At 34.5% G+C, this 27,364-nt stretch overlaps 1 protein-coding gene across 2 annotated transcripts in view; it reads left to right on the top strand.

Moving 5' to 3' along the window:
* The window catches only part of LOC142318429 (uncharacterized), a 202,635-nt gene that overhangs the window by 4,545 nt on the left and 170,726 nt on the right, over positions 1-27,364 (top strand). For both annotated transcript variants that reach the window (XM_075355018.1, XM_075355025.1), the window contains exons 2-3: positions 11,891-12,112; positions 19,975-20,429. In XM_075355018.1, coding sequence (XP_075211133.1) covers positions 11,899-12,112; positions 19,975-20,429 — 669 coding nt within the window. In that variant the 5' untranslated portion in view covers positions 11,891-11,898. The remainder of the gene's footprint in view (positions 1-11,890; positions 12,113-19,974; positions 20,430-27,364) is intronic.

The raw sequence follows: 27,364 nt of genomic DNA, 5'->3' as shown, positions 1-27,364 counted from the left end.
TTTTTGTCTTCAAAACCCCATTTTTTCCACCCTCTGGGGGAATGGTTGTTGATATCAAAAACTTACGTAAGTTTTAGGCCCTTATCCAAAGAATAGTAACTTTAAATGAATTCTTTAAATGCAAAATTTATTTCAAGTAGTTTTGTATTTATTTCAAAATGAGCATATACTTGTACACAAAAACAAATTAATTATAAATCCCTTCATACAACAAGCAAATGATTTTGTCAAGTCATTTTTTTAAAATATTTTGTCTACTGAAATAAGGTTGAAGTCATTTCAGAAGATTTGAAATATTTCATAGCTACTACTGAGTTTTTTTTTTTTAAGATCTTTGTTATTAATACTTTCTACTCATTTTAACATTAAACTTTTATAACAAGTTTGCAATCACATGTTTCTGTAAAAATAAACTTAGTTTTCTTTAAAAATTATGGTAGTAATATGGCATAAAATTTTTTTATGCTCCATTATTTTATGACTATTTGTTATTTTTTGTTTATTAATTTCTTTTATATTGAATATAGAACTTTTACTTAAAACATCTTCCATGTGCTCTATCCTATATGATGATACCATAATTACATTTCTGAAAAAACATGGTAAACTGACAATTGATTTTGCATGCATATTTTTGACAGGTATTACAAAATGATTGATAATTTGTGGTTTTTTTCATTAATGTATGAGGGCAAGTCAAAAAGTAAAGTGAAATTCAAAAAAATGTATATATTTATTTGTACTTACATAAATGATACATGCATTATATTTATTATTTTTCAACATAATCCCCTCCTACTTTTATGCACTTAGTTCATCCTTTAATGAGCTTTTGAATTCCTTTCTGGAAGAAAGTTTTCGGTCTGGTGTGCAGGAAAATTTTCATCACTTCTATTGCCTCTTCATCATGATCTCCTTGCAGCTCATCTTTTATGGCCAAAAAGGTGAAAATCGCTTGAAGCCAGGTCCAGACTGTATTGGAGGGTGGTCCAGTGGCTCAAAACAGAGATCTTGAAGGCAAAGAACTGTTTATTTGACCGTATAAGGTCGAGTGTTATCCTGAAGCAAAATCATGCTTTTAGAAAGTTTATCACGTCTTTTGGATTTGATTTTTGCTTCAGTAAACACTAGCTCACAAGTAAATTGTCACTGTTTACTGATTGACTTTTAGGTGTGAAGTAAACCAAAAGTGAACCTTCCACATCCCAGAATATTGTCATCATCACCTTTCCTGCAGATATCTGAGTTTTGAACCTTTTTGCTGTGGGAGATGAAGGATGTTTCCACATTGAACTTTGTCGCCTACTCTTGGGCTCAAAGTGATGAACCCATATCTTATGAATGGTTATTATTTGCTTAAGAAATGAGTCTCCTTCATCTTCGTAACATTTCAAAAGCTTCTGAGAAATTTTAAAGTGATTTTCTTTGTGGGCTGGTCAATTGATGTGGGATCCAGCAAGCATAGACTTTTCAAAAGTTTAAAGAATCATGGATGATTGAAAATGATGAGACATGGCTTGTATTCAACTCACTTGCATTGTCATAAACTGTAATTTGTTGATTACCGAGAATCATTTAAATGCTTCAATATTGTTGTTAGCCTTTAAAGTGTAAGGCCTACCTTGCCGCTGTTCATCACAGAGATTAATCCTACCATTTTTAAAGCGCTCAATCCATTTGTAGATCTTGTTTCCACTCAAACAACTCTCCATATTGCTACTGCAGTTGACAAATAATCTCTGCTGGTATTACCCCTTCTGAACTGAGGAATTGTATTACTGCTCGCATTTCTTCCTTGGTGCAATCAGACAAAGGAGCACTCATTTTAATTAGACTTTTAAACACAATCAAAAATAACTAACAATGAAACAATATTTTCAATGAATAGCTGATAGAAATTATGAGTTATAGCAGAACAATCGTTGCTGCCATGCATGTGATTAGGAGGGAAATCAAAATTTCCTTTTACTTTTTGACTTTCCCTCTTACATCTGATATGAAAGTCAAACCATAGTTTAAATGAAAGAGTACTAACTCATACAATGTAAACTTAAGGTAATATTGAGTAGAAAACAGTGTAAACCAAACATGTTAATTACTGTTTTGTATTTGTTTTGAAAGTTGGTTCATTATTAGGCAAGGGAAACTAAATTCAAATATTTTCTGTTTAGCTAAATCCTAAATGTTTTGCAAAATGTCAGTTATAGGCAATATATTCAGCAAGTCATTGATATACAGAGCGTTTCATAATGTTCTTCGGAGTTTCAAAAATTCATTAACAAAAAACTATTTCACTCGAGAATAAAACAAGTACTGTATGAAAGAGTACTTCAAATAGTTTTTTTCCTCATATACTAGGCAGTTAGTAAACCAATTGCTCGCTAGGCATCGACAGTGGAGAAAATAGATGCCACGGGAAGCGAGAAGTCGTTTTGTGTTAGAATTTCACTTGTCAAAGTCAATAATTTCTGTGCAACGTGCGATTCGGTTTAAATTTCATACGGAACCACCAAGTGACAATTCAGTGAAACTGGTTGTTTGTGCAAGCAAAAATCAACTGGTCGTCCATCAACCTCAGAAGTCATTGTTGAATGTGTGCGTGCAAGTTTCATTCGCAGCCTGTCAAAATCGACTGCGGCTGCAGGCAGAGAATTAGGAATTCCGAAAACAACAGTGTGGAGAGTTCTCGGTAAACGTTTATTATGCAAACCGTACCATCTTTAATTAATCCAGCATCTTTCTGATGGAGATAAAACACACAGGCTCAATTTTTGTTTACAGTTACAGGAAAAGATGTTAGATGAAGGTTTTGTAAACAAGATAATTTTCAGTGATGAAGCTACTTTCCATATTAGCGACAAAGTAAACCGTCATAACATGCGAGTTTGGGGAACTGAAAACCCACATGTTTATGTGGAACACATTCGGGATTTTCCAAAAGTAAACGTTATTTGTGCGATTTCTTGTGAGGCAGTGTATGAGCCGTTCTTTTTTATGGAAAGTTCTTTTTTATGGAAATGACAGAAACTGGCATGATATACCTGGATATGTTACAATTATGGCCTATGCCTCAGCTACTCAACGACTTCATTTTCCAGCAAGATTGTTGTCCTGCCCATTTTCATAACGAGGTTTGACAGTACCTTAACACAACATTACGTCGGCGCTGGATAGGATGTGGGTCTGAAGAAGACCAACACATTATGCTGTGACCACCAAGATCACCAGACCTCACGCCATGTGATTTCTTTATCTGGGGATACGTGAAAGATAAGTTGCTTATCTCACCAATGCTGCACGATATCGCTGAGCTAAAGGATTGCATAATCAATTCAATCAACTCTATCGAAAATGACATGTTAGAACGAGTTTGGCAAGAGCTAGACTTTCGTGTTGATGATGTGTGCCGTGTCACCAGAGGAGCTCATATTGAACATTTATAGATTTTAACAAAAACTGTTTGAGTCCCTGCATCACCTCATACAACTTTTATTTAGGTAAGTGAAATACTTTTTTGTACTGAATTTTTGTAACTCGTAATAACATTATGAAACTCCCTGTATATAGTCTACTATTTAAGTTTAAAGTCCTTTCAAAAGAAGGTCTGACATATTTCATAGCTACTAATTCTGTTTTTTATTTATATATATATATATATATATATATATATGAAACAGATTATATTCAATGTGAAACGCTTATTGTTAATATGATTTTGGTACTTAATAATGGAACATATTTATAGTAATAGTTGGTTTATTTTTATTGAGACATAAATATAATATTTTTGTTAAAGTAAAACTATGTTTGATGTCTTTTTGTTGTAAAACTATATTACATCTTAACAATAAATCTAATTCTTGTAAAAAAAACCATTCAGTCTAGAATATTAATTTTTTCCAATCTTTGAGGTAAGCATATCAGAGTATAGTTTGTTTCTTCATATTACGATCTGGAACAACTTCAGCATATTAGAACTTAGAAGTTCAAATGGAAATGTTATTGCTTAAATTAAAAATATGTTCAGGTGGCATTCTTATGCAGACAGATATTTTTTAAAGATTGTGTACATTTATAACACCTTTATTTTCTTCAATCTCATTTATTTTTCTTTTTCTTTTTGGTGGTTTGTAAGTGATCAATTGTTTTAATATAAATTGATATATTTTTGTACTTATTTTCTTTATAGTATTATTTATTTTTTATCTTATTTCTAGTATTACAAAAAAGGATTACAGAAATTTTCAACAATAACATCCGATCAACCTCAGTTAATCTACAAATAATTTATTATTTATTGATCTAAAAATAATTTGATTCATCTACAAATAATTTATATCAATTATTGGTTTCTACTATTATTAAATATATTATTTTTATAGTAATATTTCATATTTTAAAAATTTCCACACTATAAAATTCTTTTGAGAAGTTTTTTGGTTTCTTCACAATTATAAAAATTATATTTCATTTTTAACTTTATCGATTATACTTAAATCAGTTATGCAGTTCTTCAATTGAATAATTTATTTATTTATTTAGCGTATGGCACTAAAACAACACCAATTACGGTCAAAATTATAAACAAAGATTTAACAAACTAATATATGCTATTGATTCTGGAGTTGCCATCAGGAAATCCTGAAGATTTCCCTTCATAAGCAGTCCTAGGTCAAACTTCTGTGATGTGTCTGATAGTTTGATTTTCACCACACTCACAAAGGGGCGTTGATGATTTACCCAATTTATGCAGGAAATAGGCGTGCACCTACCATGCTGAGTCTGTATTCTGTTTAGTGTTGACCATATCTTACGTGGCAAGTCAAAACCCGGCGGCCTTTGAGTAATACATTGGATTTGGTTATTCTGCTTTGTGGTCCATTTTTGATGCCAGGCGTCAGTTAGGTCAAATTCGTCCTCTGTGGCAGCAATTGCTGTTTTGATAGGTGGCTTTCTAGACCGAAGGGAACCACTATTGGCATCCTCATGTATTGGCAGGTTTCAATTGTCCATAATCTTCTTGTACTCTCTTACAAGAACGTTCATACGGCTCAGGTTCGGGGGTGGTATGTGGCACAATACCGGGAGCCATTCCACAGGAGTGAGTAGATCTGATAACCTCGGCAATCATTCTCATAGTGTCATTAAGTTGAGCATCAATTCTATGAACATAAGGGCTGTTAAGCCACACTGGGGCACAATATTAAGCAGCTGAGAAGACCAGGCTCAGAGCCGATGTGCGCAACGTGAAAGCTTATGAGCGCAACGTTGTTCCACAGAGCTTATGTATGATGTTGTTTCTCACTCTCAATTTCCCTGTAGTTTTCATTAGGTGCTTCTTAAATGAAAGCGTTCTATCAAATGTCATGCCCAGGTATTTTGGTGTCTTATTGTGAAAGAGACACGTATCCTCGAATAGAATTTTAAGCTGCCTATTAACAAACTTGTTACTCAGATGGAAGCATGACACCTCTGTTTTACTAACATTCGGTTGGAGGCGCCATCTCTGGAAGTACCTCCCCAGTTTCTCCAGGTCAGCCATCAGAACCTCCTTCGACTCTTCAAATGATCAAGATTTTATTGTTAGCACCCAGTCATCGGCGTAGCCATGCTTTTTAGATCTTGTCTCTGGCATGTCCGCATCATAGAGGCTGAAAAGGAGAGGTGAAAGTACCGACCCTTGTGGCAGGCCATTCTTGAGTTTCCTCGGTAAGCTTATATCGGATCCCATGATAACTTTGAAAATTCTGTTGTTCAACATGTTATTAAGGACGTGAGCTGTTAGTTTGCATGGGATTAAATGGAGGACCTTACAAATCATGCCTTCTCTCCAAACAGTGTCGTAAGCGGCTGATAAATCAACGAATGCAGTAGAGCTTTTAATTTAAGATTTCTTTGGAACCCTGTGGTGTTCTTGAATAATGATTGAATAATGCTCCCATTTTATAAAAATTCTTGTTTGATAGTTGAGTTAATTTTTTAAGCGATTCCTAGTTCCATATAGGGATTTTTTTTTACATTGCCTTCAGAAATATTCATGCTTTCCTATTTAAAATTAAAGTCTTTTGCATAATTTGTATTTTGTATGTCTAATATATTCTTATAATTTTCCTCCTTTTTTTTGTCCAGTGTGAAATAAATTTTTATATTATAATGTAAAAATTATCTTTTGGCAAGTTTAATTAATCACTTGTCATTGCCTTAAATAAAGGATAATGATCAGTTTACAATATTCAGAACTTTGTAAGGTTTAATTTTCATCATGTTTTGTCTTCATATCCATTATCTATGCAAACTCCTTCATTAATACTACCTTTTTTTAATCTTTTAAAGAAGCGGTAGAAAAACATTTAAATTAGAAATTATATGTACTATCAAATTCAAATGAATTGTATAAAAATGCTCTTAACATAGATTATTGTCAGTGGCAGATCATAGCCAAAATTAGTGGGGGTGCTGCTCCAGAAAATCTTTTTCTGGTCCTTTTTCAAGGCAATGGTTAAAGTTTTCTGTAAAATAAAAGAACCAAAAAAAATATTAATCAAATAGAATAGTTGGAAGCAGGATAATAATCTAATTCTACTTTTTATCACATTGAAGAATATAGTACACGATTTTTAAGTACATTGTGCTTAGACCGTTTGGTTTAAACGAATAAATGATAAAATGTCAGTACAGATAATATTTTTTAGTATTATTAGGTAGTAACTTAATAAAACTTCTGCTTAAAAACACTACAGTCCAATGGTGCTTAATTTAAATTTCTATGTACATGGAAACGAATACGTAATTACTTTTTACTAATTACCTTCTCTTTCACCCTTCCAGTTTGTTTTTGGACAGATTTGGCAGTCAGAGCCCTTGCTTTCCACCATCTTCTGATCACTATTGAACAAATAACTAAGCCACTTTCATATTCCTTCCACCAACTAAACTAGAAAAAGGAACGAACAAGGAACGTTCCATTACACACGCGGGGTAAAAAAAAAAACACCTTCCACCAGCACACGAGGGTCGGCTCTGTGGGAGTGACAGTGCTGTTTCCTATGCAGCCTCGAGTGCAGCTTCCTATGTGCGCATGCGCACAACAATCAAACGCCACGCTGCTGGAACTGTGAAAACTACAGTTCCATACAAAGAATACTGTGTCCATACAAAGAATATTTCATAAACTGGGGGGTGGCTGGCTACTGACATTAACCTTAAGGATTATATATTGTACAAGTATAGAAAAAGAAAAAAAAAAAGGACTCATATTAAATGTTATTGATAATATCAAGTGGAAATAGGGAGTGCTCTGTTCCACAGTGCCTAAATGCAGGCCGCCACTAATTATTGTATTTATTAATCTAAAAGTACTCAACAAAAATCATATATATACAGTAGGTATCGTTAATAATGATATAGGATATAATGATATAGGATATAATGATATATCTGATATAGTGACCAAAAACTTGTCTCTTAGTTGGTTTTGGTATGTTGTTAATACATAAATACAGTTTCTATGTTTATAATTACATCCGTTGTAATGACATATCGGTTATTATGACTTATTTTTTCTACTGCAATGCAACATTTTATTGCTTGTAATGATGGACGTAAGTGACTGGTCGGTAACGTAGTATATCTACATTGTAGCTACAGAAATATTTTGACTGAAAATGAGTCACCTTTTCCTTTTTACCTGCATATGTACTGTAGTTCTTGTTTTTCTTAGTTTATTTCCTGTACCAGATTATTGTAAACTGAAGCAGCCACATTCAGTTATTAATCTTTTGCTGTGAGCGTATCATATTGTGCGGGTACAGAGTGTTATTTTACGTATCCTGTGTAATTCATTTAATAGTAATTTAAGTATGACTTCATGAAAAACATTCATAGTAAGAGGAAAAAGTGCACATTATCTGGTTGTTAGGGAATGGTGAAACTAAGGACATTGCCCAAGAATTAGGTGCAGGTCATTCAACAATATCGGTGATATGGAAGAACTGAAAAAATTAAGAAAGATTTTGAAACAAATTCTATAAAAAAAAATTACGGCCTAGTTAACATAATGATGTAGACCAAGTGCTGTTAAAATAGTTTAAATACCAGAGGACAAATGATATCCTTATTAGCGGCCCTATATTGCAAACTAAGGTGAACAATTTTTTTGAAAAATCTAGTAAACCATTTGAAATAATTTCAGTTTGGATACAACGGTTCTGTTAGCATTACGATATTGTGTCAGGGAGAATAAGCGGCAAGGCTGCAGCAGCTCTAACCAGTGTGTAAGAAAAATGGCTAGAAACCATTTGGCCAAAACTAAAAGAGGGCTATTCAAACGTAAAAATCTATAATGCTGATGAATCCGGTCTTTTATTTTTAACTGATGCCAGAAAGAACCCATCGGTTTTAAGGTGAAATGTGTTTGGGGGGAAAATTGTCAAAAAAAAGACACTAACAGTACTAATTGCTACAAATATGACTGGAACAGACAAAAAAAACTTCTGGTTATAGGGAAAACTGCTAAACCTCGATGTAAAAAAAAAAAAAAAAAAAAAAAAAAAAAATAAAATTAAACTAAAAAATTTGAAATCTCTTCCTGTTATGTATGAAAGTAGTAACAAGAAAGCTTGGATGACAAGTGATATCTTTACGTCTTGGTTACGAAAATGGGACCTTGAATTAAAGATTGAAAATGACAAAATACTGCTGCTCATTGACAACTGTTCGGCTCATTCAAATGTTGAAATTCTTTCATGTATAAAGTTAGTGTTCTTACCACTGAAAACAACAGCAGCCCAAGTCTGTAAAAGTTTATTACAAAATACACCTAATTTTACAGATATATAGAATTTAGATCAAAAAAAGGAAACACAAGTAACTATTCTGGATGCTATAATTATGTTAGAAAGATGGAATGAGGTTTCTCCACTGACTAAAAATTTGTTTTTAACATGCAGGAATTTTACCACAAAGGTCTTGAAGTTACTGACGTCACATGCGAAGAAGAATCTTTAGCGGAATGGGGCAATAGTCTGCTAAACGAATCGTTGTCAAATGCATTGTTTGAAGATTATCAAGAGTTTGACAACGATTTAGAAACTCATGGAACTACAACAGATGATGATGTAGTGGCTTCAGTACTAGCAGAAATAGACGGGAATGTAGGTAATGACAACAAAGGTAATGATAGTAACATTGATGAAGTCATTAATCCACCAAATCTTCCAGAAGTTTTAGCGGCAATGAAAACTGTTTGCCAGTGTCTCAGTTGCTAATGAAGAAACAAAGAACGTTTGTCTTGATTTAGAAAAGAACCTTTAAAAACTGTATTACAACACGAAGTGTTCGAAACAAAGTAAAATAACAGACTTTTTGCAGAAAAAGTAATTTTTATAATTTTTCTATATCTTCTTTTATTCTACCATATTTGTATTTATTATTGCATATTTTTGTTTTTTTATTTTATTTTATTATGGAAATAAATAATTATTATTTTACTATATTACAATACCCGTGTAGATAACATAACTCGCGTACTACTAAGATACCTAAACGTAGATTGTGACTATTGCTTATAATGACCTAAAATCGTTCTTTGGAGATCACTATAAATGATATTTACTGTGTATATATATCGGATCCAGTATGTGGACTGCTCAACTTTTTCAGTACTAAGCCGTTAAACTTTTTTGTTTTATAAAGAACCTTTAATGTACAGTTGCCACCAAGTAATGGTGAGCTTGATAGTGATGATGAATATTCCCCAACGTCAAAACTTGTTGTTCGCTCTTAGTAATCCCCCTTACCATATATTCTACCAAATGAATGCAATAATTTTGAAATTAAATACAGTCTGCTAATTCTGTACTGTACATTGTAAAATATAGTAACAGGTGTCAAAATATTATTTATTACTAATTACACAATAAATATTGCGATAGATAGTTATTACTGTAACGTTTAATTACTTACTGGAGAATGAATTATCTGTTTAATTCCTCAGCTAGAATGCTCTCCTCGCTGTCATCACTATCTTCAGTGTAATTGTCACTATAATCACTGTCACTACATAAAGGGACAATGAAAGGTTCTGTCATAGAATATTAACAATTCTTGGCTCCTATGTTCACCTTTGACTTTTTAACCTTTTCTCAGTAAGGTTTCCAGTGTTCAGTTGCTCATCAAATTCTTTTAGCTTCACACAGTTTCTGCACTTCTGACATCTTAAACATTGTGTTGTGGTTCACAACATGTTGTTTTACCTCGACTTTACTATCTTGGATTGGATTTAAATCAGGATGGTAAGGTGGAAGCCACAGAACTTGATGCTCACTTCTTACCAACAATTAATCAAATTGTTATCGTTTTCTGTTACTTTATTCAATTTAATTAGTCATACAGTTGTGGTTTAAACATTAGGGACAAAAATGGAATATTATGTTTTTGTAGCCAAACAGTCATGTCTTGTTTCTTGCTTGATAATACAGGAAGTTTTTCAGAAAGAGTGTTGTGATACAGAGATTGTCAATAACTACTACAGATTTAGGAGGAAGATTAAGAACTAATTTTTTTTCAGCCTGTTTTAAACAATTTTTAGTATTCATGCTATTATGGTAATCACCACTTTTTGATTTGGCTGTCTGGTTAAAATTGCATTTAGAATAAAGCCCAATTCACCTCCGGTGTGAATTGTAATTAAGCGCTACATCTTTATTGGTAGAAGTCCTGCACCGTTGTCATCAGACCATGATTTTGCTGTTGAATTAATCATAATGGTTGGTCTGTAGTACTTTTCTTCTATACATCCCACTACAACTTAAGCTTATTGTTTATTTTTTTCACATTGCCTAGTCTTCTACACAACCTATACTGTGCTTATCAAGAACAGTATATGTGAACACATTGTCACAACAATCACTAAAGAAGAAAAAACGTCTCAACTTGTACATATTTTTCACACTTAGACTTGTTTCTTACAAAGTTATTTCCCATAACCGTTCAAATTAATCTCTTTTCATGATTAGAATAGCAAAAACACAGATTGCAAATAATACTGTTTTGCTGCAAAAACTTTATTGCAGATGCAGAATCATTAATGGCCGTACTGGTCTTTTACTCACCACTATCTTTGGAGTAATGAAGTTGCTTTTTACTGAAAAGCAACTTCATTTGAGTGATGTTACCTCCCCACCTAAATTATCTTTAAACTTCAATTTTTGTGAATTTTATTTGTATGTTCTAAAAAGTCAATATGTTTATATTTCAATTATAGTTACAAAAATATTTTTTAAAATTTCTTTTACAAAAATATTTTTATTTTGCTATAGGTGACATGACATTATTCTTTTTTTTAAACTGTTATTTTTCCTGTGATAAATTTAAAAAAAAATATGTTGGGAAATTTTCTGTCTGTAAAAAATTGTACTTGTAAAATTATGTTAATCTCTATGCACATTAATGAATTTTTACAGTTTTCTGGGTTATCTAAATTTTCATTCATCTGGACAAGTCTTGTCAATCTGAATAGGTTTATTGTATACTGTAAAATTAATTTTTTTTCTTGTTTACTTGCTCTAAACCTTTATAATGCTATATTAATTTTCTTTACTTTTTTTATTAGTTATGTTTTTTATTTTAACTTGAATTTCTAATGATATTACTTATAAAAAAAATGAAACTGATTGATTTGGAAAATTGACTGGATATTCTACTCAAAACATTTGATAAAAGTAGTTTCTTTTTTCTAATTTAAAGTGCCTTTTGTTATTGTTTATAAGAGAAAACAACTTTTTTTAAATCTATGTACAATAAGTAGAAGCAGTGGTTTTATGGATAGCTTGTAAATATTACACATATTCACATAATTAATTATACTTTTTGTTATATTTATGAATTTCAGTTGCTAAGATGCATTTGGTTCTGAGAAGTGATTCTGGTGAATCAATCACTTTAGAAGTTCTTCAGGAAGATACCTTTGAAGATTTAGCCAACAGGTTGTATGAACGTGGAAAGATATCTGTTGATCTTAAACAACTACGTACTGATAGCAGACCTTTTGAAATGACTGCTAATGTTATGGACTATTTTGGTGCTAAGAAGGGTATCCGAAGGAAAGAAAACCGTAAGTGTTATCTGTTTTGAAGCTTTTTATGTCTTCCCTTATGCAAAATGGACCAGTACTCAATATAAACAAATCCTTATTTAAAGATTATGCTCTGTGGGAGTATTTTATATAGAAAAAATTAATAACTTAGTGGCCCTTTAAAAGAAAGTGATATTTATTAACAGTTATACTGAAATGATTTCTTAATGGAAGTCCAGCTGTTGTCTGTATATCTTAGATTGTTATTCAAACTGACATGAGAATGGTAAATTGTAAGGCTGGTGTAAAATTTTGAGAGCTTATTACATCAATGAAAATGTTTCACCAGTAATTTTGATGCTCTCACTGCACCTTTGAAAAATATTTTTTATTTTTATTCTATGCCATGTTTGCTATATTTTGCTTGGGGAAGGAGTACAACATGGCATAAACAAGTATATTGAACACCTGGAGGGGGTAGGATGTAGATGGCGCACTGTTATTAAAAATTGCTGAATGTTGTAGTTTTGTGTAAATCCTCAAATAAGGATTGGTTATTTTTTTGCTGAGAATTCAGTAATCAGAATTTTTATTTTGAGTAGGGATAGCAGTTTTATAACTTCTGCATACTAAATATTATTTTTCTTACAGTAGCACTTAATTTGTTTTACTGCAGGATTTCTATTTTTATCATTATCAAATTACTTAAAATAAAAATTCCTTTACTGATTATTTAGCAAACATTATCAATTTATTTATACACTTTCATTAAATCTGCATTAATGTACATGCACAATTAGAAAATTCAGTTACTGTCAGAAATTTATCATTTATAATATTATTTAAACCTTTTATAACATCAAACATGATTTGTTTTTTCACTAAATGAACAATGATTGTCTGATAAATGATCAACTTACACACAATAGTGGACTGTATAACATTATATTGTAATGAATTACTTATTACTGCTAATTATACACTTAAGATGGCACACACATCTGTCTTTCACAATATCTCGCCATGCACTAACTACGCTCCAAGGAATCCCCATTACCTCACACTCGCACATCAACATACATCACCATGGAACAAACATGAATCTGCAATATGACATGCATTCACACACACACACACACACACTCCAATGTACCAAACATATCCCCCACCTGGAAGGCCACCTTCAAATGATAAAAAAAAATGTAACGAACATGCATGCAAGTTACAATTCCTACTTAAATGATAACAAAATTCATATTAACCAAACTAAACCAAGAATACAAGAGAATTATACTAAAAAATGCATACAAATGTTGTAAATTCATCAATAACAAGTCAATTAAAATATGGTACAATTAAAAAAATCTGTACTCTAAACATGATATTAAATTATTGTCTGCAATAAACACAATAAAACCAGTCTATAATGATCCTAAATCTGTAAAAATAATAAAACGCAAATATACATGAAAAACAAGTTACACAATTATTCACTTAAATGCCCAATTATTAAATGCCTATACAATTAATAAAAAATAAAAAACAGAAAAAAACTGAATAAATTACATAAGTAAAGGCATATCAACACAAAAAAAGAAAAATATGTAAATTTGTATGGTAGTCTATTCTTAAAGTGGTAATTGACAGAGTCTAGTGATAGCTCTTTTAAGAACACCAGTTGCAGTTCTAACCGTTGCAACCCTGACACATCTGTCCTTCCCTGGATGAAGTTGGACTATGCGTCCCATGTTCCATCTAAGTGGGAGTAAGTTATTCTTAATTATGACCAGGTCACCAACTAACAATTTTTCAGATGGAGATTGTCCCTTTACTCTCTGCTGAAGACCAGTGATATATTCTTTTGACCATCTGGACCAAAAGTGTTACTGCACCACCTGCCATCTGGTGAGTTGGTTCATTGATGTTGATTGTAGATCTGGCTCTATGGGAGAAGTTATTACATTACCAATTAAGAAGTGTCCAGGAGTTAATGGAAGTAAATCATTTGGATCACTGGATGAAGGAGAAATAGGACAGGAGTTTAGACATGCTTCTATCATTGTTAGTATAGTTACATTTCTTCATATGTGGGGGTAGCATTGCCTACGATTCTTCTCAGGTGGAATTTTAGGGACTTCACAGCAGATTCCCATAATCCACCGAAATGGGGTGCTCATGGAGGTATAAAAGTTCCATGTAATGTTTCTTGAGCTAGCCACCTTTTTAATTGCTTCTTGTGATCATTGCTGTTAATTAAAGTTCTAAGACCCTCAAGTTCGTTGTTGGCACCAATGAAATTGGTGCATTGTCCGAAAACAATTACCTTTCCCCATCTTGATATAAATCTTTTAAGAGCTCCAAGGAATGATTGTTGTTAAATCTCCTGCTAACTCCTGCTGTAAATGTACAGCCTTTGTTGCCATACAGACAAAAACTGCAATATGCACTTTGTCTGGAGTAATTCCCCTCCTGCTTGCTCGTACCATAACTGGCCCACAATAGTCAACGCCAGTATTTAGGAATGGCCGAGTAGGCTGTAAACATTCTCTTGGGAGTTCTCCCATTAACTGGTTGCAATTTTTAGGTTTGATCTTGAAGCAGGTGACACACTCATGTACAATCTTCCTTGCAGTATTACGTCCATTCAGAGGCCAAAACCTTCTCCGAATTGACGCAAGCAATGGTTGAGGGCCAGCATGCAGCTGCCTGATATGCTCATGTTTCATGATTAGATTGGTCAATTGATGTTTTGCAGGCAACAATTGGATGTTGCTGCGCAAATTTTAAATCTGAAAGCCTCAACCTTTCACCAACACAGATTATGTTATCTTTGTCACAAAATGGATGTAACATATGTAAAACACTTTTGCTGGTTACTTATAATCCGTTGCTCAGCTGTCTGATTTCCTTCTCAAATCTTTCCTGTTGTGCAAGTTTAATCAAACAATTTAGAGTGTTATTGAATTCTGGTATGGATAATGAACCATTCACACGCTCCTTCTTGTTCTTTTTACAGTTGTCAGAGAATTGTAAACAGTATATCACCATTCGTTGAAACGTTGATAAAGATGAATATAAATTCCAAAATTTTACTTGCCTTGTGACCATAACCATCAACTTCTCCTTTTTCCATTGAGCTCTGCATCGTTTTGATTCAGTTCTGACTGAGGCCAGTTATCTTTATTTTTGGAAAGCCAAGTTGGGCCCTTCCACCACATTACTACATCAGCAATTTTGCCTGGGCTTAGCCCTCGTGAAACATAATCTGCTGGATTATCTTCACTTCTCACATGTCTCCATTCACAATGACAAGTTAATTCACTGATTTGAGCCACTCTTAACTGCTACGAAAGTTTCCACTGCTTGGATGAAGATTTTATCCATGCTAAAGCCACTGTCAAGTCTGACCAGAGAAAACACTTAGGTGTTGGAGGTCAGGTGTTAGAAGTCAATTTGAGTGCTGAGGTTACCCTTGTGACCAGCTGAGATAACAGGACTGCTCCACACAATTCCAGTTGTGGTAAGGACACTTGTCTTATAGGTGCCACATGTGATTTTGCATAAATTAATTCGGTGGAGATAGTACCATCAGCTAACTCACATTGCAAATAAATATATGCACTGTAAGACACAGTAGAGGCGTCATGAAACCCATGAATCTGTTTGTTTGTCGCATTGGCTGCAAAAATCTTACGAGGTGTACGCATCAATTCTAATAATGATAATTCGGATAAAAAGTTGTTCCAAGATAATTGCAGTTAATCTGTTAGTAGATCATCCCATCCAACCTTCAGCTCCCAAAGTTGCTGCATGAAAGCCTTTGCTTTCACTGGTGCTAACAGTCCAAATGGATCAAACAACGAAGCTATTCTTCCAAGCACATTTCTTTTGCTAATTAATGGCTGCACATTTACCTTAGTCATAAACATAAAATTGTCACTTTTTGCATCCTACATGACACCTAACATCTAATAGGCTGAGATTCCTCTGCCCAAGGACCAGACGCTCTCATGCGGTTGCGTTTGCCTGGTGGCTGTCGCGTCGTGGCTTATGCCGACGATGGGCTGCTGCTGGTTGAGGGTAATTCGTGTGCTGAGATCGAGCTTAGAGCGGCACAGGCATGTAGGGTTTTGCGGTTGTGGAGTCTTCAGCATAAGATGGTTTTCAGTGCGGAGAAAACCACTATGATGTTTTTGAAGGGCCGTTTAGCTGCAACTCGCCATCTGCGGGTTGTGATGGACGGTCGGTCTATTAGGTATGTAACTTTTCAGAAGTATCTGGGTGTTATCCTTGATGAGAGGTTTCTCTTCAAGGAGCACCTTCAGTATGTGGCGAAAAAGGCAATTGATGCTTTCTTCGGCGTTCATAGAGTGGTCCATCCTGATTGGGGGTTGAATTTCCGTACCATGCGGATTCTTTATAAAGGCGTCTGTGAGGCCATTATGTTGTATGCTGCGCCCGTCTGGGCTCATCGTTTACAACACCAAAGCTATAGGGACATTATTTTACGAGCCCAGCGTCTTCTTCTGTTAGCGGTTGTCGGTGGTTACAGGACTGTCTCGCGAGAGGCAGTGACTGTGATCGCAGGCATCAAACCTGAGGATATTTCGGCTACGGAACATAGCCAGCGGTATGTTGCTAGGAAGGTATGTTGGTAAGAAGTATGTTGCCTTCTTACTACTGGGCGTATGCGTGAGATCAAAGACCAAGGTTTTGACTCTTGGCAAGATAGGTGGAACACTTCTTTGACAGGTCGTTATACGCATGGTATATTCCCCGATGTTAGAGAGTTGCGAGCAATTAGCTGGGTATCCCCCAATTGGCATACCACTCAGTTCCTTTCAGGACATGGTGCATTTAGGGACAAATTGGCTAAGTTTAGGTTGGTTGATTCCGGCTTCTGTCCGGACTGTAGGGTCGATGACACTGTGGACCATGTCCTCTACATATGTCCCCGGTACGAAGCTGAACGTACCAGAGTTACTAGGGAACTCGAGAGAGTAAACTCTGTTTTGGATCTACGAGTCAACTGGAGGACTCGTAGAGAGTGGAAAATAGTTGCTGGCTTCCTTCACTTCCTCGCCCTGAGCAGGACCGCCGAAGGAATCTAGTAGGTGATACGAACCTGGGTGGCTAGGGACCGCCTGGGCAGTTGACTGGCCGAAGGTAGGCGCTTAGGCAGCGTGCCTCGGTTAGATGTATTGGTGGTATGCATTGAATCAGGCTGTCGGCGGAGTTGCGGCCGTTGTCGGCGGGCGGAATTATTCTTGCCCGGCGGGTGCGGTCGCGCTCCGACGAGGGCATTTTGAGCTAAAGTCACTGTCGGCGGGGCTTCTCTGGGTGCTGCTTAGGTGGTACGTAAGGGAGTCTTGGCGGCAATTGCGTAAGATTGTGAATGTCACGCGGGACTCCGCGATGGCGCTGTATCGGAGTAGGCGTTTATTCTCCTCTCCCGGGCAGACCGGAACGGAGTCAGATAGAAACTCATTAGAGTATTAAGCGGGGTTCTTAAGGGAACTAGGTCTAAATTTCGATGTTAAACTTTAGTGGGAAGTTTATTGTTGAGGTTGTTAGTGCGGATCTGTGACATTCAGATAGTGGCTCTTTATAGTAGGATCTAGGCGCGGGGTCTTCTTTCCGCGGTTAGGTTTCTAGCTTAGTTCTTGAGGGCGACGTGGTAGCTGCAGGTGTCCGTTTCTTCATTCTGAAGGCATAAACATGTAAATCTATCTCGGGGTGAATTTTTACCGATGTAGATGTCCCTTGGGGCATCTCTGCGGGGCCTGAACTGTAAGCTGTGGTGTGCATCAGTTTGAGGGCGAGAAGAAGTCCTCCGTTAAAGCCACTGCTGGCTAGGAACGGAGGGGGTGGTGTAGCGACCGGACACGCTACGAGGTGGGTTCTTCTCCCCTCGCGGGGGGTGGGGGGGGGAATCGAGATGCCCAAGGACCAATGCAATGCTGTTATTTATGCTTCTCGGATATATTGTATAACTATTGTGAATGATTTCCACACCATTTCCTTAAATGAAATCCTGCACCTTGTAGCATTGTGATAAGTTCCAACTTGAATCCTTCTTGCCTCTTCTTTTGAATCTGCACCTGAGAGCAGATCATCCACATAAAAATCAGATTGAAGCACTTTTGATGCCCTTGGACATTTTCTTTTTTCATTTGTTGCTATCTGTTGTAAGCACCTGGTTGCCAAATATGGAGCCACTGCTGTTCCATATGTGATGGTCATTAGTTGATGTTTGTATCGGTTCATTTGAATCTACTCGCCACACAATTCTTTGAAAATCAACATTATCACTCACTCTTATCTGCCGATACATTTTCTCTATGTCGGATGTGAAGACAAAGTGATTCTTCCTGAACCTCAGTAATATGTCAAATAATTCATTTTGCACTGTTGGTCCCACCAACAGGATGTCGTTTAATGAGACTTCACTTGAAGTATTGCAGCTTCCATCAAAAACAACCCGGAGTTTGGTGGTTGAACTAGATTCATTTATTACTGTGTGATGGGGTAAATAAAATGACAAAACGAGCTGTTGATTTTCTGCACGTTCAGACAAAAATCTCATATGGCTTAAATTCATGTATTCCTTGATGAATTACAGTATATTTTTTCTTTAGTTCGACATTATGATTGAATCGTCATTCTAAAGCCTCCAAACGACACATTGCTGTTTCTCGAGAGTTGCCTAACCTTTCTGGAATTTCAATTGGCGTGCTTACAACAAATTTGCCATCTGCATCACGACTGACTGTTTTTACAAAATGATTTTCACATTCAATTTCAGAATTTGATCGGGAACAATTGACAGTGTGATCAATCTCTTCTACCTTTCAAAACTGTTGCAACTATTTATCAACTCTTTCTTCAACAAACAGATTACAACATACTGCTGTACCAGCCACCTGATTTGCCCTTGATCTTCCCTGACAGGATCCACCCGAACACAGTATTTTGAAATACTAATGCTTTCCAGTCGGTTTGATTTTTTTTCATCACATAATACATTGAAGAAATGTTCGTTCTGCTCCAATAAGGAGATCAATGTCAGATGACTTATGAAATTCTGGGTCAGCTAATTGCAAATTTAATGGAATTTTAATCTCATTTTTAACAATTGAAAATGTTGGAATTGGTTGGGTTATTGATTTTAAAACTGCATTCAATGGTTGTTGAAAAAGGAGTTACCTGCGATTTAATTTTACATTGAGTACACGGTGTCGTTTGTGTGGTAGAACAAGCCACGCCACATACTGCAATATTACTCTTACTTTGTGTCATTTCTAATATTTTTACCAATTTTTCATTTATAAAATTGCTTTGGCTCCCTGAATCTAAAAGAACTCTACATAATTGAGGAGTACCTTGTTTGTCAACAACTCCCACTACCGCTGTGGATAATAGCACAGCAAGATTTACTTGAGCCAGAATTGTAGGCTGAACCTTGTTGTTGGTTGTCTTACCTCCTTGTATATCTGGATTTGAATGTTTACCCGACATTTTTACCTTACCAAGTATCTGTGACTGCAGAAAGTGCAATAAAGTGTTGTGCTTTTTCCTACAAGTTTTACAGCAACTAGAAGTGCATTCAGTACTCCTATGCTTGCTTGATAAACAATTGAAACATAGTTTCAATCTTTTCACCTCTTTTTCTGTAGCTATCCAAATTAAACAACGTTCAAGATATGATTAATTAAATTTTAGAAACTTATTTATAAAACTGGATTAAAAAATCAAATTCAGTCAGTGGAAGTAAGTTTGTGATTTTTTTTTGTATTTTGTTAAGATAATCATTTCCATAATTAATACAGAGAAGTAAACAAAGTTACTTTTTAAAATGATTGCTTGAACTCATTAAGTGAATTTTATTTATTGTTATTTAGAAGAAAAGGGAGGAGCATCCACACTTGAAGGCGCTGCTTGTGCTTCAGCAACTGATGTAACTTCTTTATCTTCTGTAAACACCACTACTGCTGCAGGCACAACTACAATTACCACTACGTCCACAGCTGTTGATATTTCCACTAGTTCTACCGTTACTAACACAGTTAGAGTCAGTTCTGCTATTACTATTCCAACATTAGATTCATCATCTAGTTTACATAAATCTTTTGAGAATGAAACTAAGTTATTGCTTCAGGATTCTCATGTTATCCCTATGAAGGATGTTGTAACAGGCACAGAAGTAAATGTTAGTCAACACTGTAGGTTCTGCAGACTTTGTGCATGTCCTATTAAAGAAGAAGCTAAATTTATTTTTGAGTCAACAGATTCAGAAGAGAATTCAGATACTGCAGATACACTTGCTGATAAAATAAATGAAGCACTTCCAATTTTAGTGAGTAAAACAAACAAATTAATAAATAACATATTTATGATTTAAACAATTTTATTTAAGGAATTGTGTTTTGAAGTATGAATAAAATTGATTTTATGCTATTTAACCATAGGGTGAACCATGAGTGAGGGGGGTAGTCTGAATGAATGTAAATACAGCAATCCCCCAGCTATGTGTGAGCTACCTAAACATTTGGTTCATCATCAGCCTCTTACTATTTTTTAGAATATCCATTGGCAGTAAGCATTTAGATCTTACCAAATGATTTGGTGTTAAGTAAATAAACTGTATACCTGTATTGGTAAAAATAAATAAACCAATGCAGTTTATTTCTTCTAATCTCTCTAGAAAACTAAAATTACTATTTATCTTTAAAAACAACTATGACAATATCTAATGGTAACTCTCCAGTCATGATATTCTGAAATGTTAAGTAATATACTTCATTATATGAAGAATAATGACATCTTGAATTTTGTGTCTTACACAATGATATTTTATGATTTAGATTTAGAAATTTATTTATATTTAAAAAAAAAATTGTTAGTGATTTTTCATTCAGGTAGTAAAACAAACAAAATAAAAACCCCTGCTTTTTATTTATGGCCTTAATGAAAACTATTTAACTAATAGATAATTCGAACATCAGTATTTATTAAAGAATATTATTTTATCTGTTGAAAAACTAGTAAGTTTTTACAAGAGTTTTACTGCCAGCTAAAAAAGAAGAAATTATTTAAAAATAAAAGTAAAAAAATTGTTACTTGAATTAACTTTACTTATAAAACAAATTTACTAATTATTTAGTAAGCATTATTTATTAATTCTTTATTTTTGTGTTTAAACATTGGTTAATAAAATACTTTATTTAGGGTCTTCAACTTTGGTTTATTCTGTCACTACTTATGTCACATCTGCTTTTTATGAATTTTTCTTCTTTTCATAGAATTTATTACAGTCTGGATTATTGGAAATCCTTCTTAATATTTTGAGAATAAATACATTTCCAAGCATTTAATGTGCATTTGCAAAAAAGTTTTACTTTATGATTTTTTTTCTGTAGGAATAAAGTTTAACTTTTCAGAGTATATCATTCAGTCACTGTACTTCAGAAAGTACAATAAGCATTACATGTAATGCTTATAAACACGATTTTTAATTTCATTGTACAATTGCTAAATCTATTTTTTACTTCTTTCTTTTCATATGTTTGGTTGATGATCATTAAGATCAACTGAAGCAACTTGTTTTAAGTGTCAGGTCTATACTTACTAAGCAGTTAACTACCAAACGTTTATCCATTCAACTGTATTTATACACTCTTAAGTGTGATTCCTTGTGGTAATCTCCCTTAAGACACTGTTAAGCTTTTTAATATCTTGTATTTTGAAATTGTTGCATAGTGACAAATATTAATATTGGTTCTAAATAGATGAGATAAATTCCACTGCTTATAAAGAAAAAATTTCCCCTTCAGAAATTACCTTGCAACTACACATCATGTCTCTGAGCAGTGCTGTTATTTGTTAGTTCTTTAAAAAATAAAATAAGGAAAATGAGAAAGTATTATTTAAGTTGCATAAAATCTGGGTATTATGAGGGATGTTCAGTAATTAACGAGACAAATTGATGTAGAGAAAAAATAATTTATTCAATGACAATGAAACTTAGATTACTTTTCAACATAGTCTCCAGCAACGTTTAGACACTTGCCCCACTGTTTTGTGAGCTTTCTGATTCCCGCATTGTAGAAGTTCTTACTTTACTGTTTGAACCATTTGTGTACAGCGTTTTAAGGCTTGGAACAGGCCAAACTAATGAAAATCGGAGGGGAGAGGTCTGGGCTGTAAGGAGGATGTGGCAACATCTTCCAACCCAACTTCTCTAGCTTTCTCTTGGAACCCATCTCGAACACGTTTTGTGATAATTCAGCACAACATGAATGATTGAATGTGCAGTTCCAACTCTAATATTACACAAAGTAGCAGTTTGGGAAATTTTGACGCCTGTCTTCAGTAAGATCATTTATATGATTTTGCAGTGTGGTAGGTTGAACTTCAACTAGTCTTTTAGAATGATGGAGCTCAGTCACACTTGTTCTGCCTGAATTAAACTGTTCCACCCACTTATATACAATACTGTGGTTTAAACACTTTTCACCATACTGTTTTAACATTCTTGAGTAAATTTACGCTGGCTTTCACACCTTCTGATGGCAAAAATATTAACATTGAACATTGCTCTTCTGGTGCACATGTTTCAAGTGGAGCTGATATTTTGAAATCAGTAATTATAATTGAACAGCTGATTAAATGTTTCCAACTTAACCCTCAAAAATCATTGAATGAACTGTTTTTTTAATATCAATTTGTCTCATTAGTTGTAAAATATATATGTTAATGGTAAATTTGATTAATCTGGTGATTATGCATAATTACTGATAAATTTAATTAATCGCTTCCAATTTTGGGGAATAACCTCTATAATTTGAATATTTAATGTTAGTTGCATGAGGATAGTTAGTGTAGGTTATGTTTTGGTTAGGTACAATTCATCTGTACATGGAATAAACATATCTAACCAAACATAACCTACTCTTGCTTCACTCTCTAACCTCGACTAATTAACAGTAATATTTTGATTATTTAATAAATCCAGTAATTACTGGGTTATAGTAGTTGTTATTTTAATACGTAATATATGTTAATATGGAGAATGTATAAAATGATAGGTACGAGGGTTATTTTTTTTTCAAGGTCTGATCGGTCACTGAATTAAAACCACAGTGAAAATGAAAATTTTTTTATTTGTAGCAAATACTTACATAGTTACACTATTTCTCTACATAGTCGCCCCTCCGATTTAGACTTATGTCGTAGCGTGGTACCAACTTTCCAATACCTTTGTCATAGACACAGGTAGCTCACCTGTGTTTTCAGCCATGTTTTTACGCTGGTCTGCAGCTCGATGTTTGTGCCAAAATGTTGTCCTCCTAGCCAGTGTTTCATGTGAGCAAAGAGGTGAAAATCGGATGGAGCCAAGTCTGGGTTGTATGGTGGAAGATCAAACACTTCCCAATGAAAACGCTGCAGGAGCTTCTTTGTTGCATCTGCAGTGTGTGGCCGAGCATTGTCATAGAGAAAGACAATGCCTGATGACAACATTTCTCTCCGCTTATTCTGAATTTTACTTCGTAGACGTTGAAGAGTCACGCAGTATGAGGCTGCAGTGATGGTTGTGCCACGTTCCATGAATTCCACCAAGAGAACTCCATTCCGGTCCCAGAACACAGTAGCCATACAATTTAGGTTTACTGGGAGTATGAGAATGCATCCACTGTTTGGATTGTTCTTTTGTTTCTTCAGTTTCAAAATGGACCTAAATGGACTACTAAAGTCTCTCACTCACAATGGTGTAGAGAGCTGACCTTGAAATTTCAGGAAACTAATCACTCAATACAGAAATTGTGAACCGACGATTTTCTCAAATTGCCTAATCCACTCACTCAATGAGATCATTGGTTGACACTCGCTTCCTTCCCTGACTGCCTGCATCATGAACATCCGTACGTCCTGCTTTAAAGTCCCTGCACCATTGTCGCACTTTGTTTTCCTCATTGAAGTTTCACCGTACACATTACCTATTCATCTATGAATTTCAGTTGCATTACACCCCTCAGCCTGAAGAAATCGAATTACTGCACGTACTTCACACTTGGCGGGAGATGCTACTGTTGTAGACATGTTTACGTGCTAGTTGCATTCTCAGAATTAAACAAAGTGACGCGGCGTGATTGAAGGTGACATATATAAACAAAAATATTATATAAAACAAAATGACATATATAAAACAAAATGTTCCAGATTTTTAGATATGCTGTGAGTCCTTAGCAATACCAATTGGGGAGCCGATCAGTCATGTATATTGCGTTTTTACTATTCCTTAGTTTGTTCCTGTCTAGTTCATTCCTGTGTCATGTCGCCTGCTCTTCAGCGCGTAATACAGTGCTTAAAATGTTGGATGCTGAACATGATGCTTTCATTTGGCTTGCTACATTTGTCTTTAGATCAAGCCCTGTTGTAAGCATCCTTGTTGACTGCGGTGAACCATCACTTTGGGATAGATGGGACCAGGTTTTAGCATCATATTTTACTCATCGTAAAGGACTACCAAAACACCCAGCTTTTGATGCAGTCCTTGGAAATCCATATTTTCAAAGGTATGAGGACCATCCATCTTACACTGCACCTGTAGGTGTTTGTACCCGACGGTTATTGAACCTTATAAATGTTGATGCACCTTCTATTTTTCCAGTTTTTCTGTGTTCATATCCTCCTTGGAGAACCAACATTATAAATTTTATGTTAGCCCTCACGATATACAATAAAGAGTCATCATCACCTATTTTCTTTCAGTACATCTTTCACCATATTCTCTCCAAGGTAAACCCAGATGCAGTAGTACATACATATGGATTGAAACAAAACTGTTTCAAAATAAATGCACATTTATTGTTAATGACAGAAACTATATGTTTGGTCTACCTGGTATTACGAGTGTCTTTACTGCTGAATTATATGCTATATGTAAGGCTTTGAATATCATTAACCCTAAGTACTGTCATATGCTTATTTGTAGCGACTTGTGTAGTGCTCTCTGAAATCTACAATGTAGTTGCCAAGTTGAACCATTGCAACACAAGTGAGTTTCTGCTGGATCCCTAGCCACGTGGGAATTCTGGATAATGAATGTGCAGATTCTGCTGCTAAAGACGCATGTAGTCAAGCTATTTTTGACTACCCATGTTACCACATCTGACTTTATTAACTACATAAAGTAAAAGCTAAAGTTTAAACATAAAGTTTAAAACTTGCACTTCACGCAAAGTGGCAGTGTGACTAGACAGCTACAGTAGATAACAAACTCCAGCACATTAAAGATTCTGTGTTGCTATGGTACTACTTGTACAGAACAATTTATTGTGAGGAAGTAGTCCTCTGCGAATTGCCGATAGGACATACAACTACTCATGGGTATCTGTTGTCAGCAATAAATGCACCAGTATGCATGCATTATGCAGCCTTGTGTTGTAAATTTAAATTGCCCAGGAATATTCATCGAATCCTGGACAATGATAATGAAGTTTTACACCAGGTGTTTTTATTTCTTCGAAGTGCTAGTATATTAGATACTTTTTAATAGTGTTATTTTATTTTGTTTTACTGTTAGGAACTTTATTTAAAATTTTTATTTTTTCTGTTAACTGAGAAGGAGCCTTTTACACTTGTCTCTGAGTTTGTTAAATTTATTTTAATTTTATATATATATATATATATATATATATATATATATATATATATATATATACACACACGAGGTCTGTTCAAGAAATACATAGACTGTTTGAATTGCTAGGCTCCATTTGGTTCCAGTCAAATCTGCTTGGCGTCGCCATGTTCATACAGATCAGCTGATTACAACACAATTTTTTAATTACAAATATCATTATTGGTTGCTTAGCTACGTGGTTGTTTTTGTTGTTATTTTCTTTGGCAGATTTTAGAATGAGTGACTTGAACGAGCAAAGAGTTACTGTGAAATTTTGTGTTAAACTTGAAAAATCTGAGAGTGAAACTTTTGATATGCTCAAGACAGCTTACAGCTACATTGCTATGAAGCGTGCGACATGTTTTAAGTGGTATGGACGTTTTAAAGATGGTAGTAGTCAGTCGATTGAAGATGATGAGCGTCCTGGATGTCCTTCCATGTCAACTGGGGACTCACACGTAGACAAAATCAACACCCTGGTTTGGGCAAATTGACATCTGTCTGCGGGATGCTATCTGGCAAAAAAGGCCAGAAATGTGGAAGACTGGTGACTGGTTTTTTCATGATAACACTCCAGCCCATTCAGCCCTCAGAACTCGTGAGTTTTGCCCAAACACTCGACCACTGTTCTTCCCCATCCACCCTACTCACCTGACCTTGCTCCTTGTGACTTCTTATTTCTCAAACTCAAAAGACCTTTGAAAGGAAGAAGATTCCCGAGATTGAGGCAAATTCGATGAAGGAACTGAAGAATATCACAAAAGAAGCGTTCCAGGACTGTTTACAAAAGTGGAAACACTGTTGGGATTAGTGTGTGTGTCGGAAAGGAGAGTAGTTTGAAGGGGACGCAGACAAGTAACTTCTAAATAAAGTACATTTTGTTTTATGACATTAGTCTACGTATTTTTTGAACAGACGTTGTGTATGAGGGAGAGAGTTTTTTTTAAATATTATTTATTTTTAAGTTTTTATCTGTGTTTAATTTTTTAGTATGTTAGCTATGATAGTTGTATGTTTTTATGTTTAATATTTTTAAGTTTTTTATTTTGTTTTTAATATTTTAGTTTACATTATAATTCAGTTTTTAAATTTCAAGTTATCTTTATTCTGTTTTAATTTTTGTTATTGTTTTATTAGAGTATGATAATGTAAAAAACATTCATCTCCCTAAAAAAAGTTCCTTTCTCAGTGTTATTGCACAACTACTACATCTGTTCATTCAGACGTCATAAAGAAACAGAAAGAATTTCATGATATTTTCTGCAAGGTGAAAATAAAGAAAAATTTTATAACAGGGAGGTTCAGAAAGCTTTCATTTTGAGCTACAGATTGTGAAACCTTTCACTGATATATGCTACGAGGGTAAATTGAAGCCATACTGAAATTCTTGGAACTTGGATGAAAGGATAAATTTGATGGTTTTTTTTTTATCTGAAAAATTTAAGAAAACAGTGATAAAAATGTAAAACAAAAAAAACTGATGTAGTAAAAGAGAATTATTTAGTTTTATTGTACAATAATTTAGTTAAATTGACAGTAAACAAATTAAATTGTGCAAGAAAATTTTTAGAGTATGTAATTTTGAGAAAATTTATATGAACATGAAG

This window comes from Lycorma delicatula, chromosome 1 (assembly GCF_047948215.1).
Source record: "Lycorma delicatula isolate Av1 chromosome 1, ASM4794821v1, whole genome shotgun sequence".
NCBI classification, from domain to species: domain Eukaryota; kingdom Metazoa; phylum Arthropoda; class Insecta; order Hemiptera; family Fulgoridae; genus Lycorma; species Lycorma delicatula.
Note: the sequence above shows the minus strand (reverse complement) of the source record. Positions and strands in the feature narration are given on the sequence as shown.